Raw genomic sequence first — 21,821 nt, 5'->3', positions numbered from 1 at the left:
TTTCTGTAGCATTGTCCAAAGTCCCATATTTCTTTTTTGCCAGGTTATACAATTCCTCTACCAACAGGCATTGGAATTTGAAGCTTTAAACGGTCAGAAACGGTAACAACAAGTAAGATGTATCGCCATAATACCTCATTATACAAAGTGTGTGACCTTCCAAATCCTGCATTACGGGACCACAAAAATTAGTCTAAAGCCTTTCTGGAAAACTGCAGTCTCGTTGCTTTCCGCTGGAGGCTCTCTTTCTGCCGAAGTCGCTTTCTTTGTGTAGTTACAGTCTGGCTCCGCTAGAGTCTGCAAATGAACGCCTTCTTTCTCGATCTCACACATTTAAAAAAACACACAATGAGACACTGTAATGCCTCCGTAATCTCCGTGCAATGAGGTGGTAGTGTTCGGCCAAACAGCTGACTTCAGGCTGTAAGGGAAAAGCTAGAAGCGATTTTTTGACTCGCCACCTTGCATCTTTTGATAGTCTGGATCTCTTTCGGAGCTAATGATGAAAGAAGAGGGAATCTCCGCCGTCTCGGGACAACTACAAATAGAAAGCAAAGACTAAAATTCTACCGTGAAAGCTGCTGGAAGTTTGTTGGATCAGACACTGTGTGCATGGATTTTTGTTGGATATTATGAAGTTTGTGTTAAGAAAAATCGGCGATCTCTTCACACCGGGAATGGAGATTGAGTGCTGCGTTTAAATATTTCTTTTCCCAGAGAGAATTTTAAGAAAGGCATCGTCCTGGCAGTGTAGGAAATGCACACCAGTTTTTAAACCTAGATGGGTGTTTAAAACTGCGGTTTTTTGCTCAGTCTGTTTAGTTTTTACAAATCGTTTTGATTTAAAATCACGTTATTGTATCTTTCCATAATTTGTCCACATCGGATATTTAACTTTTGTCTCCGTTATTTTTTCAACAAAGTACTTTGTAAAAGATGTATACAGATAAGACGTCAAAATGTGTATTATTTCACTGTTTGGTCATATAACAGACTTGATATTTGGAATTTTATCCACATAATGTGTCTTTTAAGCAGTGACAGAATTCTTACAAAGCCATGCAAGATCTAAACCCTTTGACAAAATGCTTTTACTTTTGCATCCTGTGTAATGCATATTTCTTTTTACTTTATTAGGCTCACTTTACAATTATCTTTGTCCTTTTTTAAAAATTGACTTTCAAATCGTGAATAGGATTTGCTTGCGGTCGTGGGACTGAGAGGATGGGGGATGCAGGTCCACCACAGCCGTCAGCGGGTGGATTCGTGCCCATGTTAGGTGTTGGCATGGTAGGCTCGGTGCCAGGTGCTGTGACCGGGCCGATCTCTGGTACCAGAGGATCTGCAGTGCCCTTGCACAGTGCCATCGTGGAAAGGCTTAGGGCACGAATTGAGCTGTGCCGGAGGCATCATTCTAGCTGCGAAAGCCGGTACCAGCGCGGTCAAGCGGAGAACTCGGACCGAGAGCGAGAAAGCACGCTTCATCTACTTAATATAGTGCACCAGGGGCCAGGAAACAGGAAAAACAAAAGCCACAAAACTGCAGCGCAACAGCCCCCAGAATACAACAGCAGAGTAAACGGAGAGCAGAAATCCCAGAACTCAGCGGGAGGGGAACCGAGGAATTCTACGCGCATAGCAGTAAGTAAAGTTTCATCAGCTTAACACATGCTCTACATTCTGATGTAGACCTCGAGCATCACTACGCAGAATCCGGGAGGTTTGAAGTCGCTTTTCAATACGCATCTTCGCTGAAGCATCTTTGCCCCCACTGTTTCAAAAGTTCCCACTCTTTTGTGAGCCTTAATAATGACTTTCTTTCTACCGTACCAGGTTTTGATTTGACCTCGCTGATTTATAGCTTTCTGAACTCCCAACCTATGAATATAGCGGGTGAACGTCATCAAAAGCTTGTTTCATGTGCATTTGTAGTCTGGTCCCCCCTTTTTTTTTCAGGTAACGTTTAAAGGTTTCACATTGTTACATCATTTTCTTGCTAATTTCTGCGTGACGTACAAACTGCACACACGGCAGAAAAAAATACCTAGTCAGTATCTCTAAGCAAAATGCCCGCCCTGGATTTGTCTTGGTCGGTTTCTGGTGTCTCAGCACACTCATAGAAGTTGCATAGTGGCAGTGCAGGTTAGCATAGACTTCTACCAGTACAAGAATCACACCCCCTCCGCCCCCGGCCTTATATAACGCTTCTGAAGAAGCTTTTTCAAATAGTTTTTCTTGCAAAGCTTTATGTTCTTAAAATGCACGTATACATTTTCATTTGGAAGGTAGGTTTAAGCAGTAATTTGAAATGTGACACAAGACTGCACTTCTTTTCTAAAGGTTGGTTTATTGGGCCATTTTTGGATGTTATTAAATGTATGATATGTATATGCTGAATACTGGCCACAGTCCATATCTAGTTTTGATCAAATATTTGATATTCTTATCTCGTCAGACATCAGAAAACTAGGAAAGTACACCAGGCTACTTCTTTGAAAATTATTACATTTTCTGGATTGTTACCTCATTTCTCCCTCCTGCTCCAGCAATACTGATTTTTTCTTTTTTGCCAATATTCTTAATTACTTCTTAATTGCTTCAGAAAAACTTTAAGATAGTAATATGTATTTTCAGACATTAAAAAGCAACACAGCGAGCAATTACCAAGTACCATTGGTGTAGTAGCCTTAATAGTCTTCAACCTTCAAAGCCAAAATGTTATGCATTTTATGGTGCTGTCTACTTCAGTAGTAAGACTTGATCTTTTAGTGAACGATTTTAGGGAATTATCTCCATTTAAAGATTGTAAATCTCGTAGAGTCAAACCTGCTATGTTACAGTGGTTGATTTCCTCCTACAATGGCCACTCCCTGATCTTATTTTACAAAGAAACACAGCTTCTTTTGAACGGCAGCAATAACTTGAATTCGAAACTTTCCTCGTGCCTCATATCCAGCGCACATGGCCGTGAGAGCACAGTTGCTAAGGTGGTAAAAATACATTTCCTGAACCAGAGCCCCCACAGACTTATGAAGACTACAGTGCGTTTTCCCATGGCTTTGTTATGACCCTGCAGAGAAGCACATGTATATGACAATTGTTTTACTTAATGCAAATTTGCATAATGATAAGAAACATCTGTTGTGTGGCTTCAGCATTTCATTCAGTGGTAGAGGAAGTCATGAAATGAAACAGGCCACAGAATTTAACTGTACACTCGAGTGCTGTTTTTTTACTCATAGCATTCACTCAATCATAATTAAGTACAGTACATCTATTGTAGTCTTTTTTTATTAATACATTATTAAGTTATTGGGGGTTTCCCTTGCCACCACATAAGTTCTACAGCAATCCTGCAAAGGTGCATTCAGAATAGGAACATGTAATGAATAGCCTACCCTTCTTTCTTACTACATTACCGTGTTTGTGACAAGCAATTTACTAAGTATGCTAATAAAAAAACGTGTTGAGTCAGTTTGAAACACGTTTGTCCATTTCTAGGATATACTAGATATATTTGTTTGCCTTCAAAGCAAAATATCAGAAATCTTTGATTCCCATTGTCACACGTTTGAAGTGTGTAGCAGAATATGCACCTGGTGTATTTTCAAAAAGTAGTTTGGGAACCAAACAAGGCCAAGTCCAGATCATCTGGTTTCAATTGAGGCAGCTTTGCATTCTGCACATGGAAACTATATCAGTGTGCTGTAAAAACAGTTTCTAGATAATTGTTTTTTATTGTATTTCTTCACCTAGGGAAACTAAGGAAAAAGTAGTCATAACTTAATGTCCGTCATTGTAGATTGCAGCTATGTGCCATGACGATCTCGATGTTTTCTGCTATGCCAGGGCTATTTCTAAGACAAATAGAGGCAAAGCATCAACTTTAGAAATTGGCAGTGCTCTTTTATTTAACATTTGTGTTTGTGAGGCTACACTGTAGAGTCGGATAAATAAAGAAAAAACTAACCACAGCTTGCTCTGCAAAGGTGCACAAGACAGTTCTGCTCCAGTTGTGGTATCATAAAGGATCACACATAGTGTTGTTTTAAGAAAGATCAGGTAGAGTGAAATTCAAGACATGCTGGATGTTTTGAGAGTTAATATGGCTGGTTTGTAATGTGCTTGGCAGCATCCAACAAGGGCAGATCCAGAGAGATTCAGCATGATTTTTGCAGGATTATCATCCTATCTCTGTGGAGTACAGGGGACTGAAGTATTCCGTATCTAAAATACTGTAAAGAATTGAGTTCAAACTGTATTTTATCCAGTAGAGGATTTAATGAAGGAATTATACCATCACTTGCACAAAGCCTGCATGAGATCTTTAATGTTTACCAGATTGATGAGGATATAAAATAATATAGAATAATACAAATAAACGAATACAGAATTTTTAGGTGTTCATGTTTAAGTGAAAGACTTGTACTCCTTTATGCCACTTTAAATGGTGATATGCTAGACAGTACGGTGTCGGTACTATAAAACAGGTGAAAGTATAATGCAAATTTTTGTATACAAACAGCTAATGCATAGAGGCATTACAGACCTGACTTACATCAGTGCAGTAGCTTATAGCTCCCTCGACCTAGGAGGTAGGTATTTATACGGTAAGTGTCTAGTACCATGTTTGGAGAAAAATAAATGGTTCATTTCTCTGGCAGATAGTTTTAATTATAAAAATTAAAAGAAAACCCAAACTACTATCCTGTAAGTAATGGGAAAATATAATACAGATAAAAGCAGGCAATATATTTTATAATCTGAGATGTGATATATATTCATTGTTATTTTTTTAACTTTAGCACATTTTAGGTAAGGTATCAGGTGTATCTTTCACCGGAATCAAATTGTTTGCTTTGTCAACGTGCATGTTATCTCAGTAGCATGTGGGCAGCACAGACTAGATGTGATCCACAGGTTCTGAAACTGCTGAAGGCAGTTCTGGCAGGACATTGTGTCTGGGAGATTTTCTGGCTGTGTAGGGGTGGGAGAAGATGTAGGTGGCATAGTTTACACTATGTATTGTTAACCAAGAGATGCTTCACTAGTTCTGGCCTTCATTGTCTGATAACTGCAGTAATAATCTACAAGATTTCATATTACAACTGAGCTGCATGAAAACCTAAAGTAGAAAACGCTTGCGTGTGGACTTTAGCTCAGTAGCTATGCAAGATTTCAAATTACCTTGGACTCAGTTCATTCAAAGAATCCCCTCTAATGTATCACCGCAAAAGTCTGATTCAAAATGAGGCGTTCTACAACTTCTGCATATAATCTATTTAGTCATGTTTGTTTATCTGTATGTACAGTATGCAGGAAAAGTAGGATAGGTGAAGGTATTGTACTTAAACTTGTGTTTATGTGTTCTGCAGTGAAGAAAGCGGTAGCTTTGAAGTTCACAAACCCTCACCAACATTAAACTGACAGTTCTGAAACTACTGTAGAGCAGAGCTATCAATTTTATATACTAGAAATCTTTCTGACAGTAGCTCTTAGAGACTTGCTAGCTTCTCTGGAGAAATTGTTATGCTCTGTGATAACCTGCAGATGCTGCATATTTAAAAGAATAGATCAAATATTAAATACAAATATTTATTGCAATAAATATTGCTACTTATTAATTTAGAGGTCTGCAGAGATTAGTGTTAGAGTTTTAATCAGTATTTTCATTTACAGCTTTTCACTCCAGGATGACTGAGTTTTAGTCCACATCAAAACTGACATAAACAGAAATTGTGTGGATAGTAAAGCCCAGAATGTTTTTACATCATCATGATGCTTTCTGACAATACAAAATACTGGCCTGGGGAACTGAATGACCTGAAAGAATGGTTTGGCTTGTACTGAGGTCCTTTTGCAATTCAGTGTATACTCAGTGCAGCTGCCTGTTTTGTAGGTGGGTGAGCAGCCAACAAGCTCTTAAATCAACACGAACACAACAAGATCACAAGCTACTGAGAACAGGAGTGGGATTAACAGTGGATGAGGAGGCCATTTGAGTCTTCTACATATTTCCAGCACTATAGTGCAAAAGACCTTAAAATTGTAGTTTTTTAAATATCGCCTGAGTTGTTTAAGTTGTGTGCATTGGGCTAGCGAGTTATCTTATTGCCTAAGTGACGGATCTGGGAATAGATGGTATATGGTGTACTCTGTTGGGAAAGGAATTGTTTGTGTTTTATTTACAGATTGAAATCCTGATGTTGAGATGGAAGCTGGTGGCAGGGAATGAGCTAAAAGCAATTTTAATGACTATAAATGTCTCCTTTAATAATGCCGTAGAGACAGTGAGTCTGGATCAAGTGGCACAGAACTCTCAATAGCTTTAGTCACGTAATTCTTATTGTACTAAGCTTTGTATAAAGAGTTTGGCTTTGCCACATTTTTTAAAGATCTGTAAAAATACAGTTTCTTTGTCATATATCAGCCCACCGGGCACAGGAGGAGTTGCTTCTCTCAAGAGTAGTGTTACACATAACTTCATAATGCATTGTCTGAGACTTTAGCATTTGTCTAAAGTTAGTATTTTTATTTTACCAATAAAATATCCCTAAGAGTGCTTTATTGTAGAATGTCATCTGTTTTGTCTTTAATTGCTAGAATCATGCAATGCACTAATGTTTAACTCAATATAAATGGTAAAATGTTTAATTTTAGCCAGAAGCTACTTTACTGGCAATCTTTGGCAAAAAAGCTTGGTTAACAGAAATGTGCAATATCATTAATTTGTAGCTGTATGTCTTCTAGCTATTTAGTGACACTTGTGTTAAACAGTATGGGAACCAGAATGAATTCCATTACCTTAATTTGTTTTATAAATGAAGGGCTTTCCCCGGATATGAGCATTTCAAATAATGCTGGACGAGTTGAGGTTGCATTGACTTCTGCTGTTTTAACTAATTATTCACCATACAAGTATAATTGAATTCAGGACTTTAAGAAAATCTACATTTTTCTAAGGCATCTTATTGACTTCACAAAATATTCCTTGTTAATTTTGAGCTGTTATTTATTAGGGGGAAACTTTTAAAACAGAATTTTCTCATTTTTCCCAGGGTTGAAGAATATCTTGTATTTAAACGGTAGTACTGTAGAAATGTTTTCCAGTGTTCCACGTTCTGTTTTGAAGTTGCCTGAATTGAAGCTGGAGGTGGCTTGATCTTAGCCACGCTCAGCTTTGATACAGAATAATTAGTGCAGGTCCACAGGGGCCACCCACAATGAAATGCTTAGCTCTGCTAAACAGGGGGAAGCAGTGTGGATCGAAACAATTGTTTGCTCTGCGGATGACTCTGATGTTGTCATGGAAAAGCCAAAGACTTTGGGGAGCCTGTGTATTCTTGGGCAAGATGCCAGAGAGCTCAGTCTTGCTATGACTCTGTGGCAGAAGTATTAATGCAGTGCTTTGTTATGATGAAGGTAATTTAATCCACCAAAGGGAAAGAGGTTTTATTCTAAGAGGCTGTTGAGGAGGGGGTGGTATACAGTAACATGGGTTCTGCGAGCGTCATGAATTTGTACCTCACTAGAATGATATAGTCAATATTGCAGAGACGGAGTCATGTGTTAGACTTGTTGAGGTGTGATAATCAAGATATAAGTAAGTGAAACAGAAGGGCTAGAATTTAATATATATTATTTTCTTTGAAAGTATTTTAATGCACACTGTAATGTATACCATATGAAGACTGCCTAGTAAGTTAGTACTGTATGGAATGAAGTAGTCTTGTACAGTATGTTATTTATCTCTGGGAAATAACTAAAATAACCTTAGCAGTTTCAGTAACGATCATCTTCATCTTCTCTACGTTTGATATGAATACTTAACCGTCTCTCTGATTGACAAAAATTGATTATTATTTTTTCACTTATGTGATGTGTGTTCATTTTTCTAGTTACATTATTCGCTTTAGCTGTTCATTCGGCTGCTTTTTGTGTTTTCTGTTCGCATGCAGTTTTTGTGGTCGTTTTAAAAGTTGGAATCTCTCAGCTGGAAGAGAACACTAGGCACATTATTCTCCATGAAGGCATGAAAAAACTCAATGTTTAGGACCTGTCAGGATCATTATTCAGCACTGTTAATGGCCCTCTTGAACAGGTATCTATCAGCTATGTGTAAGACATAATGAACCAATCATCTGCTTTCATCCTGTGCTGGCTTTCCCTTACCTGTAATACAGTTTTTTTCTCTTATGCAATTTTTAAGCAATACTCCATTTACAATGGCTTTGCTCATTCATATTGCTTTGCCTCTGTGACATGAAACGCTTCAAAGCAGATTGTTATAATTTCATTAAAAGAGAGGAAAGACATCAAATAAAGCTTTCAGAAGACTTGCTAGACAGAGGCACTATTTTTAAGCAAGATTGCAGAACCGCACTTCAGTCTTGTGGGCATGGGAGATATGATGACACATCACTGAGTAAAAAAAACAGCCATCCCCCACCTCACAAAACAACTACGTGAATAAACCAAACAATGTGATAGAAACATCATACAAGACCTTAGGGAAACACGTAATATCTTATTAAATTACAGAATCATCCATTTTAAAAGCTATATTGGATCCTTAGTCGCAGTGGCTTTACAAAACGTTCCCACTACCCAATTTTGGGTTCTGTCCTTTGGTTGTGTTAGGCGTAGTATATTGAAGAAAGCTGAAACCATTCCACCAGAAACAGTTTGTCCTTGATTTTTGTGGTAGAGTGTAATATCTGAGAATAAGTGCTTAAAGAAACATAGAATTACCATCCCACACGTCTAAGAGCAGTACTGTCCTGTGGTCTGGGTTATGTGTGGTTTTAGTTTGAATACCAGTCATGACTTGAATGCCTTCATTTCTGCAGCAGACATTTGGTAGCTGTGAATTGAACTCTGTTACCCTGTCTTTTCATTCAATGGCAAAAAGCAAGTCTCGGGCATCAGTAATAGTGGGCACTGAATTCAAGGTCTAAAGAGCATCTCGGATGCAAGACAGTGAATATGTGCTGCGTTTATCCTGATGTTCCAGACCTTCTGTATAGTACAACGCATCCCTTTTCTTCTTTGGACAAACCACTGCACCAGAAATTGTGGTCTTCTATAGAAAGACCCCTTATTTATTATACAAACATATACTTGCTTGATAACGATGACTGAGATCTGTACCTTCATGTTTTTCTGTTCAATAAATTACATGGTTTCAATAGGACCTCAGTCCATGTTTGGGAGAATATTCCATTAAGCACCAGTCAGACGGCGATTCAACATCAGTTTATTATTATAAGAAGACTCAATCGTCTCCATCATTTTAATGTCAGTCCAGCTGTGCTGGGTAATGCACTCTGGTATTTATAAACTACTGAATTCTGAAGACTGTCTATGCTCAGGTAATTTTACAATACTTTAATTTGAAAACTCTTCCCAAGCCAAAGTAAAAGAGTTTCTCAGTTTGGATTTGATGTAGTTACATTTTATGTGCAGTTTTTAATCATTTGTGAAAATGTACACAATAGTGGAAATACAGTATACCATTTTGAAATTATTATACTGCCCCTTTTAAAGTTCAGATGTATGTTTAGGTTGATAAAGAGAGCCTTTTCAAAACAGATAGTTTTAAGTTCTTGCACATAATAAACCTTTCTCAGTCTTTTCTTTTTGCAAGTAAGCTCCAGCAGTAAAAATGAAATGTGTTAGTTGAATTGTAGATAATGATTAGATCTAGCTAATCACATGAGCAAACAAGCCAGAAAATGACCAACAACTTGGAAACATATGAAGTGGAAGTAATGAAAAAACCTTGGAGGCCTCTCTGGAACTTGCATAAACATGTAAATATTTTATTAGCTGTGAAATTGCAGGAGTCATTTCACCAACTCTGCACGTCTATCTGAGCAACACTTGAACAGCTTTGCGTGTCAGTGTATTATCAGCAGATTTCTGACAAGTAATTTGACAGGAGATACTAAAGAGATTAATCTTAAAAAGAAAAAAATCTTTTTTTTTTATTTGACATGATATTTACCATCAGAAAGGTAAATATATTTCCCAACATGCAGCTGTTTAACCCAAATCTGTTTTACATTTTGTTTCTTAAAAAAGGTTTGCTGTTTGCTTCTGTAGTCTCAAGGTCATTACTGTTGCTTCAAAATGGATCAGTGTTTCATTTAAACATCCTTTCTAATATTCAAAAATTCAAATTGAGAGCCCCATTACAAAATGTCAGTATAGGTTTAGGGGTTTAGTGTTTTAACTCCCCGTGTCTGAGTTGTACTCAAAATAGAGCATTGCAACAAGAATAGACTTACCAGATCCTGTTGTTAAATGCTATACAAAACCCTACAGCTTGTAAAACCTGGAATACCTTAACCTCCTATAGAGTGTGGGTCTTGTTCCATGCCTGAATTGCTTAAAAGCCAAAGGGAGAGACTCCTTTATTAAAATCTAAACTCTGGGGAGAACATTAGAAATGCATTCTCAAAGTGGATAAAGCCAAATTGAGGGCATTTTATTGTCGTGGTTCTGTGGACTTCCAAAATAAGACAAAAGTGAAAGAATCCTGGCTCTTATTCAGGGATTTTTGCAAGTTATAAAAATGAATAATATATACAGATTTTTTCCTTTGTCTTTTTTCCACTGGGTGGTATTGTTTTTTAACAGTCTAGTGGAGTTTTATACACATTGATTTCTTCAAGGGCCCCATACAGACACAAAATAACTCAAAAGAAATTGATGTTTTTAATTAAAACTTATGTGCTAATCTTTACCTTGGGTGAATATGGCATATGTAATTAAAATAGGTTTCTATGAGTTCGGAAGAGACTGAAATGTAATAAAAACGTACATGGGTTTTTACCCTCAATCTGTGAAATTTCTTTCAAAAGCCTGAGTGGAACGTTTTATTATTGCATGTACTGTAATGGGGACTCCCTTCCACCACCACCAATGTGCAGCCCCACCTGGATGATGTGATGGCAGCCATAGTGCACCAGTCGGCTCCCTGCACATCAGCTATCAGTGGGGAGGGGAAGAGAGTGATGAAGCCAGTTCATAGATGAGGATTATTAGGAGGCCATGATTGGTAAAGTCCTGGGGGAAATTTGGCCAAGACAAAGTAGCCCCGGACAGAACATTCCTAATCTTTCTGAGAAGTGCCCTGGGATTTTTAATGACCACTGAGAGTCAGTAGTTCCTTGTTCAAACATAATGTGTTACTACATGATATATATGATTTTACATCTTAAAATACTGCTGTTCGGTGTCGCAGTAGTGTGAAGTAGAGACCGTGACCACGAGGGTAATGGAATCGTATCGCAGGTGAGGCACTGCTATTGTACCCTTCACCAGCTTCATTCTGATTGCTTCAGTAAAATTCCCAGCTGTATAAAAATGGTTACAAGCCATTTTGAATAAATATATTAATCTAATAAATTAACAATTGCAATATTAAAACAGTAAATTGGATCTAAACTTTGATTTTGTTTTCAAAATGTTGGTATTAATTTCCCTTCGGGATCAATAGTCTTATCTTATCTATTAAATTGTAGCCTTCCAATACATTTTAGGTTTTTCTAGAATTGAAGTCAAGAAAAGGTTCAGTGCTTTCTTATATAGATCCAAGCAAAACAAAGGTTATAGTTGAATTGTAATGGATTAAGAGTAAAAATACCTATTGTGTATTTTTGTGACAGGAGTGCAGTGTATTGAGGGCTAGAGACACTTAATCTTTATTAAGGTGGGAAAAAAAATATCAGGGGAGGATTAAAGGTTTCCATTCATGCTTGATGTGATTTTTCTCAAAGCTTTACTTGAACACAGAAAACTTTAGAGGTCTGTCAGGTTTTTCCTGCCTAACCTACATAGAGAGAATGACAGAGAGAGAAGGGTGGCTGAAGGTTTTCGGTGTCTTACGACAAGTAGTGTGCTTTTGCAGATTCACTTGAAATTGGAACCCTGTGGGAACACAAATGTATGGTAGATGTGTTTAGTAGATTGGGAGTGCAGGCCGGAGTTTCACATTTTAAAAAAGACATATTTTTGCAGAGTGGCCTCTTTACCGTCTTTGTTTATGGGCAACAGATATTAGGCCTGAGATGCCGTCATAGTCCACTTGTCCTAAGCCAAAGTGACCGTGGACAGAAAGTTCTAATGATACCGCTGATGATACTGCATTTCAAAGACAATTTTTTCTCGGATTTGTGCACTAACTGGTGGTTTTCACAGATGAATTGTGTGATGAGCCTTCATAAGGAAGGGGCTGTTAAGTTATGCTTGTCACTTTGTTATTTTAACTTATTTTAACAAATTTATGTAGGTATATTTTATGTTTTAGAGTTTTAAGTCAGGGCATGGAGACCATCATAGAGTATAAATATACAGTAAAGGAACAGGTAACGGATTTATTCCATGCTGAAAAGAAAATAAAGGAAACAACGTTTCGGCTGTGGAGCCTTCTTCAGGTGTATGGAGCCTTCTCACACCTAAAGGAGGCTCCACAGCCATAACATTGTGTTTCCTTTCTTTTTTTTTCAGCATGCAATAAACCCGTTACCCGTTCCTTTGCAGACTATTCATGCTGACGCTGCTACCTACTTGAACTAAATACTGTATACAGTAGTTGATCAGAACACACTTTAAAATATTGGCTATTTCACTAGGTTGATTGGGACATTGGTGCTTTAATATCCTTTGAACAACAACATTCCTGTCTTCAGGAATTAGAAAATGTATCTGAGATATCTTGGTATTAACCTTGTATCATTCAATCTAAACTGTATATAAGATTTTTTAAGGAACACAGTTATCTAAACAGATGTTTGTATTACACAGTTTGACTTGTGCAGTTGTGTAAAATTGTTCTTTCCGTGCGACTGCTAAAAGCTTAGAAAAAACAGCCAGTCTGACGTTATCATTTGATAATGATTCCGTTATGTTTTTGTCAAAACACAACTGATAATTAAGCTTCATAGTTTTTTGTACCCTTCTAATTAATTACTAGATTGAGTGGATTGTCAGCATATTTCTTTGTTTATTGGCTTTTAAATGAACTTCAGAAACAAAATGTCTGAGACATTTAATTTAAAAAAACGTAATCTTTTTCTTAACATAACATCTCTTTGTTATGGTATATGTGAAGTACATGTAGAATGTAATACAACTACTCAAGTGAAATAAGTCATTTTGGGCCAGATTGTAGTACATAAAGGCTTCAGTGTTCCTGTGTCATCAGACACCTTATGCTGAACACAGTCCCACAAGAATGCAAGAACCCATCTTGTACTGTGCAGTGGAACCAGAAACAAAACACTGAACATTGGAACTTCAGACGGAGAAGACCCACCAGGGTTACAGCCTCACCCCAAAATTAAAACCTGTGCTCCCATTGTCCTGGACACACAACATTTTGACAGGCACTCCTCACTGCCTATTTTCATGGAACGTCAGGCTCGTTAGGAGAGTGTTCCTAAGATCAGAGTTCGGACATGTTTACAGTGCTGCTCAGGATGTTTCTCAGAGCGTGTGAGTGGTGACACACCAAGACATTTTGGGCTCGGAGTTTTGAACAGCATTAGCATATGGCCAGAGATTGCTATCCACTTGAAGACCTTCATCCTCCATTTCGAATCAGTTTCTGAGCATAGAAGGAGCTCAAGTTCAGATTCATACTTCAGTGACGTTCTCCTGGATCACGTACCTTTTATGCAGTGGCTTGGCCCCCAGATTTAGTTTTTTTTTTTTGGTTGGTTTCAACAGGCAGCTTCAGCAGTATCTTCTGTGTCACTGAAAAACGAACTGCAAACATAAGACGTTTATTCACGTTAAGTGCTTGTAGCATTTTAGTTCTGCATCGTTAGAGCCATGAAATTTGGTTTTATGGTCCTATACATTGACCTTCATGCCTCTGATGTTTTTTATGGAAGGAGCTTGCCAAGCCCTTGCGTGTATGGCACCCTCACACGGAAGCATATTTATAAAAAATAAGTAATTTTAACACGTCTCAGTGCATGCTGTCTTTGCTAATAATAACTGTTTTACTCTGTGGACAGGAATACAGGCATATTCCGGAGTTTCAGCACATGTCATTGTTACTAAAATTATGTGTCCTACATTTGTTGTATAATGATATCATTTGCAGATGCCATTCCCACTATTTTAAACCAATGGGAAAGTAGGATTCAGAGTATTTTTAATTAAGATACATGTACAGGGGTTCCAAAAACTGTTTTGCCTCTTTTCCATTTTCCAGCTATGCTTTATATTCTATAATGACACGTTTTCAGCAAATAAATGTGTGAATGCATATGTGATTAATAGAGCAAATTAATGTGTTGCAATTAAAAGCACTTGATTTGTATATTTGTTTTGGATTATAAGCATTAATACTGAAATATTTGTTATATATATATATGTTGACTTTTTCCACCTGACAGCTGAGGACTGTATGTAGCAGTTTAAAAAAATCAATCTATCGTGAGAAATACAAATAAAGCAGTCCTTCTATATCTCAAGATATAGACTCGAAAGATTTTATATGCAGACTTTTGTGTTTAGCGAATCTGTATAGTTTTAAAAAGTCAGTTGGAGAACGTTCATGCCTGAAATCGTATGTGTTTAGATTTATAAGAGGGTTCATATTTATGGCGTTTTTGACCATTTGAGCATAGATGTGGTCTTTCTTCTCCTCACTGCCTATTACCTTGTAACTTAGTACCAGGAGTTAGACTGGTAAATCATAAGGAAAATTTGCCAGAAGGACATTTTTGCATTGTTGGAACCTGTCTTGATTACAACTACAGATTTTTTTTTTGTCTCTTTGGCAACATTACATTCTAGGCTCCAAAAGTGAAATGTTTTCTTTTTTCTTTTTGCATTTCAGCATGGAGTTAACCCCTGCGTACTTGATACAGCTCTCCACTCTATAATTTATTCATTATATCAGAAGAAAGGCTCAACAGCTTTTGTCCATTCAACTGATTCAGGTTTTATACAGTATGTTTTTGTTTGAGACTGCAAACTTGTGGGCAAAAAAACATTTGACATGAACCTAACCACAGGCAGTTTTTGGTTTCTTCATTCTCTTTGACCATGTGGCATTTATATTTGTGGATAATATATCTCCCTATGGTATTAAAGGAACAGCCATTTCTCCAATAAATCTACCCTTTCTGTCACATCAGTAAACTACAAACATTGAAGTGGCATCCATGTAGATTGCCCCAAAAGAAGTGACAATTTCATCCATTAAACTAGTGTTAAAAGGCTGTAGTCTGACCTTTTTAGAATTCATAATTATCCTAACAGTTAAATAGTGCATGACAGTGCTAATTTAAAGCTGTTTACACAGAGTGGGATATGTATACAGAGCTTCCTGCTTGCCAAGGCCTGGAACAGATTGGAAGAGAAACAAGCGTTATGCTCTCTGTGCTGCTGTGTTTTTCCAATGTTTGTGTCTCAGAGACCTTTAAAAGCTACTTGTAACCTCAAAACCAGACAGTAATCTTCCCATGTTCTCAAGAATCACATAAACTCACTTTTCACCATCAGCTATAGCCCAGATCTAACATAATTCTCAGAAACTGGCAGGGATTTTAAAAAAGTCCAAATGTTTTTTTTTCTTATTTTTTCTATTTTTAAATAAGGAATTGAAAAATATCAGGGAAAGCAATACCATAAAGTGAAAATCAACCATAAAATAATATATGACCATGCATGTTAAAGGGACAAGTATAATATTACAGGGTTATACACTTTATCAATATCCACGGTTTCCTTGCTGGAGGCATTTCTAGCAGTGTTGAAACATTCATCCATAGCTGTGTGTTTTATGTTTTCATGTCAGTAATATGGGAGCTATAGTCCAAGAAAGTGGTAGCAAGCCAAGAGATTAAGTCTTCCCATATAAGATTGTTCACAAAGGAAAAGATCGATGCGGATGGTGTACTGTTACAGCATCAGCCTAGGGATTGTGTTCACCAGAGGACTTTTAGTAGGTGGAGTGCACCATTGTGTATAAAATCCTGATATAGATATTTGAACTCTACCTATTCACTCATAGCACCTAAGATTACTCTGTCGGACTTGTGGAAAACAAACTCCAATTTCTTTTCTTCACTCTTTTCGTTCTGATTATGGCTGAAATTTACCAAAAGGGTTTGATAGTGCTGCCTTGTTTCTTGTTTCTGAACCTTTTTAAACCTACTTCTGCTGCCGTATTTCATGAAACATTTTCTGCTGTGGTACACTGCACACTCATACATGTACTGGCAGAGAGTCACTTTCTCCTAAACTCTTCTTAAGGAGCTGTGCAGTATATGGGACAAAGACAATTTCGATATAGTCCTTATGTTTTTTTTTCTGGGTCTAGGTAATCCTAACATGCTTTTGAGTCTTGTAGAAGATTCATGAAGCGTTCCGGCCTGTTTTCTTGTCTCAGGTTCAAGCTTGTTCTGCATTGTGAGTGGATATCCAAATCTGAGATACTTGGTAAAAAGAAATGTTCCCACTGTAGCAATCTAGTCTTTACTATAGGCACAGGCCTCAGCTTGTGAATGTAAATATTTGTGATATTCAGCTGCAGTGTAACTATGAAGTCTCACAGGCTTAAAATTGAATGTGACAAACTACAAGGCAATTGATTTCATATTCCCAGATCCTGATACGTTCAGGAAAATGGTAACAGAACAATAGAACTGTTGTTACAGAGTCCAGCAAGCAGAGAAGAAAAGATGTGAAACTTTCTGCATTCATAAGACAGTCTTTTCTTGCTAAGCCAGCATGACATTCTGACACATTTCAAAGTGTAGCTGGCATTACGCATTTGCAATAGTACAATCTCGTTGTCACATGAAGCCCATAGAAAGAGCCAGCTGCAGGAAAAAGGATAATGCTTGCTGTCACCAACCCCCACATCCTCATTCTGTTTCTGTTTTTTTAAGAACTATTTTTTATGACTATTGACTCTATGCGTGTTGTCTAACTGACGTTACATTTGTAACTTTTTTGTTTTGCTAACCGTGTATAACCCTTCCTCCAAAGCCTTGGACAAGCTATCCATGGATGGGATGTGTTGTGGCAAATGAGTGTCAAATGAAATGGAAAAGGATACAATCACTGGAATTGCACATCTATTTTACTTTCTCATTCCACTGAGCAGCATTCTGTAAATAAAGACATGGGCGGCCCATGATTCCAAGGGTTTCCAATTCATAACTCAGGCAGTCAGGTTATCGGGTGGTTGTTGAAAGGAAACGTTTGGGCTATATTAGAGTGGGGAATGAGTAACAAAGGTGTTAAAAACTCTGTTTAGGGCAGGTTGGAGAGAATCAAATTTTTGTATATCCAGATTGTAACGCAACAGTATAAAATTGTCATAAAGTTTTATTAAGGGTTTATGATGTGGTAATTTTAATGCTTCTGTCTCACAATTTGGCTTCTCCTTTGTTCTTCTGCATTTTTTCTCATAGCTGTTTCTGGCCCCTGCTTAGAACTGAACCTCTTCTTTCTTTGTGGTAAAGGAATTTGGAGCCCTGAAGCAGTTCACCTTTCTGTACAGCTGTGTGAGAGTGTGAGAGACAGACAGAGAGAAAAGAGAGAGCAAGCATTCCTTTCTCACTCCCACTCTCCAGTACGCCCCCCTCCCGGTCTCTGCTGCCCCACCCCCAGTTTCCTTCCTGTTCTTTTTTTAGAATCCTTTGCATGTTTTTCCCACATCCGGCAACAAAGAAAGTCTTGTGCCATTTCTGAACAACATTTTTTTTGTGGCAGACTCAAGACAGCAAGGATCAAATGTGATGGTTATTGAAGGTAGATATCCCATTCATCACGTGCACAAAAACCCCCAAAGGCTTAGCTGACTAAAAGAGTTGCTCTGAAAACTTGAGCACGAATTAAAGACTCTGGAGGATATCAGTTTTAATTGACAGGATTGTCCACCTGTTGGATGAAGGGAGGCCATATTTTTTTTCATTCTCTCAGGTACACTAAGCATTATTCTAGTCTGTTTTTAACATATTTAGTTATTTTCACTGCTCTTGTGTATGCCTCCAATACATTTCCTTTGTTTGATCATCTTTGGAATCTGGAGAAAGGAAGCTAAAGCAAAAAGCTGAGGAGATATAACCAAGCAGGGTTTTTGGAGTCTAAATAATAAAGAATGGATCATTTATTCCGCTTGATTTAAGAGAGATCCAGCGGTATTGGAATATGATGTCGTTGTTTCTATTCATACATCAGAATAGGAGTTTTCTTTCCTTTTGACAACTGTGTTTTCATGCATGTACTGTAGTTCTGTACAGTGTATTTAATTCTGGTAGTATAAATTCATTTGTAGGAACAGGTAAAGTTTTATTCCGTGCTGAAAGGAAAAGATAAGAAACACAACATTTTGGCTATAGAAACTTCTTCAGGTGTGAAGCCTTCAAGGCTTCGAAACGTGTCTCTTTTTTTTTCCTTTCAACATGAAATACCTTTACTTGTTCCTTTGCAGCCTACGCATGCTGACGTAGCTACCCACTCAAACTAAATTAATGTGTAGTTTGCAAATATACCTACTCTTACATTTCAGTTTTATCTGTGTCTCCAGATGACACAGCAGATGGAAGTGAGGCATAGATGACCTAAAAAATTTCACCCCCACACACGCATATACAGACACACACCCTCCACCATATTCACCAGCACACACCAAAAGCAGTAGCACTGCCCCGTGGAGTTATTTAGAAATCTGGCAACAAAATGATTATAGTATAGGGGCAACACACAGTTATGTATTAGTATAGTATTCTGTTAAATACAGAAACTGAATTGCTTTTTCTCTGGCTTCTAGAAAGAAAAATAACTGTCAGTATTTGCTGTATTTGGGAAGGGGGTGTGAATTTATTCTGAGGGCTTGTGTATTTGCAATGTATAATGGACATCAGAGATTTATCAGGAGACAGCTGGTTTATACTTTATGAAAATAGTTGTACAGTAATTGAATCTTTATACATTTTTAATTCCCAGCAATGGAATTGAAACTAACTTGTAAATAATTAAATTTTTTTTGTAGCAAACACATAAAAGGTAAAGCCTTATTTTAGTGTTAATGACAAGGACTTGGTGTTTAAAAAAGAGTGTTATTTATTTTTTCATCAAAATCTTGCATGTTTTTCCCATCTACTGGAGAATGTTAGCTTTTCGCAGTTATGGATTGAAACGATTGATTCCCTTTTTTGGTAGTTGCTGCTTGTTTGTCAGTAAGGTCTGGTTGTTTATCCAAAGAGCTGTGGTCCTAAATGTTACCTTCCGAGGTGATGGCCTAATCTTCAAAAAGATTTTTTTAACCATGTATTTATTAAGCAAAATAAAAAAATGATAGCTGCTGAAATGAACTGACACATTAACAATATTAATATGTGATGGTGTGAGTAGGCAGTCATAATTTAAATCTGTTTTGTCAAGGTCATTAAAATGTAGTCGAGTAATAACTGGATAGGCTTCCTGCCATCCCTGTAAATGCTTGATGCGTTTTTTTCCCATTACTGTGCAGCTGAAGTAATCAATTTGATAAGCTTTCCCATACAGAGAGTAAAGGAGATGCTATGGAGGTAAGAACAAGAGCGATCCTAGACTGTAAGAACTGTGGAAGAATGTGAAACGCTACCACACAAACTGCTTAAGTGTGACATTCAAAAGGAAATTCAATTTTCAGCAATTAGCTGTTGTGGAATGTTTAGAAACATATTTTTGGTGCAATAATTTTAATTCCAGCACTGACTGAAAAACACTGTAGCATGTACTTTAGTCTAATATTTTCTTTTTCTGCAGCCAACACAGAGCTTAACACCCATTCTGGCCTATATGCTGTATCCTGTCTCTTTACACTTTAGTAGATTGAATGCTATGTATTTCAATTGGCTATTTCTTGCAGGTTATAGAACAATTTTACTTGTTTTCCTTACAGTGTGGCACAAAATATGACAGGAGATATTTAGTTTCTGGGAAGGATCTTGTCAGATCATATTAAATTATTGGTATACAGATGTGAACATTGCTACATTTTATAGCTGGCCAGCCCTCAGCTAGACAGATCTTTGAAATGTGAAGTGTCAGGATTTACTCAGGCCTCATCTTAAGCAGTTTAATTCTCCTAATATACTGCTACTTTGAAAAACCTCTCAGAGCTTATTCATGTGTAGCAAACCTTATGAATGCTTTCTGTTCAGACTGATCGGGCAGATATTAACAATAAGGAACTTACCGAGGCAGTAATATTTCCTGTAATAAATATGTAGATTTCAATAAATCGTGAGTCATGTTTTCTTGTAACTCCTGGAATTGTTAGCAATATCAAATATGACCAAACTCGAGCGGTACGAAAACTGAGGGTCAGGGAGTTGAGAGAAGATGCTGCATTGTCTTGGTAATGCTCTTAACATTTCCAAGTGAAACGGCTGCTTCTGTTTCTGACAGAGCAAAAAAAAGTGACGAGTCTCAAATTGTGCAGAACAGCTAACTGTGCTCTTGCTTGGGTTGCCTAAGGTATTGTGCAAACTTCCTGTTTTGTATGGATTTTGTAGAAATTAACATAATTAACAACTGGTAATATAAGTTACCAGTTGCAACCTTTGTAAGAAAACCACAGGAAGTAGTCCTACCCTTCATCCTCGCTAATCTTTGTAACACATGGTTGGCTGCCCACCTAACACAAGCTTTACTACTCTTTTTCAATGTGCCTTTTCTTAGGTTGCCAGTGGGTTGCTGTCTGTGCAAGCCCCCAACATGTCACTAAGTGGGTCTGATTGCCTTGTATAGCTGAAGTCGGTAAAAAAAATGACCAGCCCCTTATTCTTGGTGTTCACTGTGGCTGTGTTAATCCAAGAACTGCTCCAACAAATGTAGTCGATGAGCAAGCAGCGTGTTGCATAGTTGTAAATGTGAGGTTCTAGCATTTACTTTCATTCTGGTAGCATCTTCTTGCCAGATGCAAACATCACTTTTCTTTTTCTTTGTGCAGAAATGATGAAGATTTTAATGTGGATCAACAAAAAAAGGATATTGTCTCAGACCTTTATTCAGGCAAGAGAGGTGAAATCACCCATGGCTTATTTGGTTTACCACATAACTTCAAAGCAGGAACCCTGTTAGGTCAGACAGAGACTGGTTAAGCAGAGACACAGATATCTTCAGCGGGATTGTAAATATTGCACATTGGAAGACAAAGAGCCTTAATGTCTAATGATTTTATGTTCGCAGTTTTAAGTTTGGACTGAAGCAAAATGTTTAAATTAGAATGGAGCATTTCCAGATTTTAAAGAAAGAATGTTGCTAATGATTTAATTGAAGAAGAAGATACCCTGATAGCACTAGTGAGTCTTGCAGTAAGTATAAGTACATATTAAGTTTTGTGAAAGTCCTGTCTTTCATTCTATAGAGCCATCGGTAAAAAAGAGAAGCTATCATAAAGAAAAAGGTAAAAAAGAGAAGCTATCATGTTATAAAAGGCAGCAAACCTTTCTTACTCTCACTTGGGGCATGTTTCTGGAACTGTGGTGGTTACCTAATGTTGTGGCTGCAGTGCTAGAAATTCAGTTTCTTCAAATTGCTGAAAATAGTTGTACTGTATTTGGTTTTTTTTTCCCTCATGGTTTATGAGACCACCTTTCATTTGAATATTTTGCAGAAACAGAAGACCCTCTTTCTGAAGGATTAACAAAATGTTTCATGTTTTATTTCTTTTTTGACTATAAAATGGTTTGTGGGGAAAAAAAAGACTTAATGTTCTCTTAATATTTCTAAATGTATTTTGTTTCCAAATTTCCAAAGTTTCCAAGGTTCTGTTTAGCTGAGATGAAAATTAACTC

The 21,821-nt window shown here is 37.3% G+C and overlaps 1 protein-coding gene across 1 annotated transcript in view; it reads left to right on the top strand.

Moving 5' to 3' along the window:
• Positions 1-387: 387 nt before the first annotated feature.
• maml2 (mastermind like transcriptional coactivator 2) overlaps positions 388-21,821 on the top strand; it is a 64,760-nt gene continuing 43,326 nt past the window's right edge. Inside the window, exon 1 of the mRNA XM_088921702.1 lies at positions 388-1,641. Within this exon, the coding sequence (XP_088777828.1) occupies positions 1,225-1,641 (417 nt within the window). The 5' untranslated portion in view covers positions 388-1,224. The remainder of the gene's footprint in view (positions 1,642-21,821) is intronic.

The sequence above is a fragment of the Atractosteus spatula genome, chromosome 7 (genome assembly GCF_055471065.1).
Source record: "Atractosteus spatula isolate fAtrSpa1 chromosome 7, fAtrSpa1.hap1, whole genome shotgun sequence".
Classification (NCBI taxonomy): Eukaryota; Metazoa; Chordata; class Actinopteri; order Semionotiformes; family Lepisosteidae; genus Atractosteus; species Atractosteus spatula.
The sequence above is the reverse complement of the archived record's forward strand: the minus strand, read 5'-3'. Positions and strand labels throughout refer to the sequence as shown.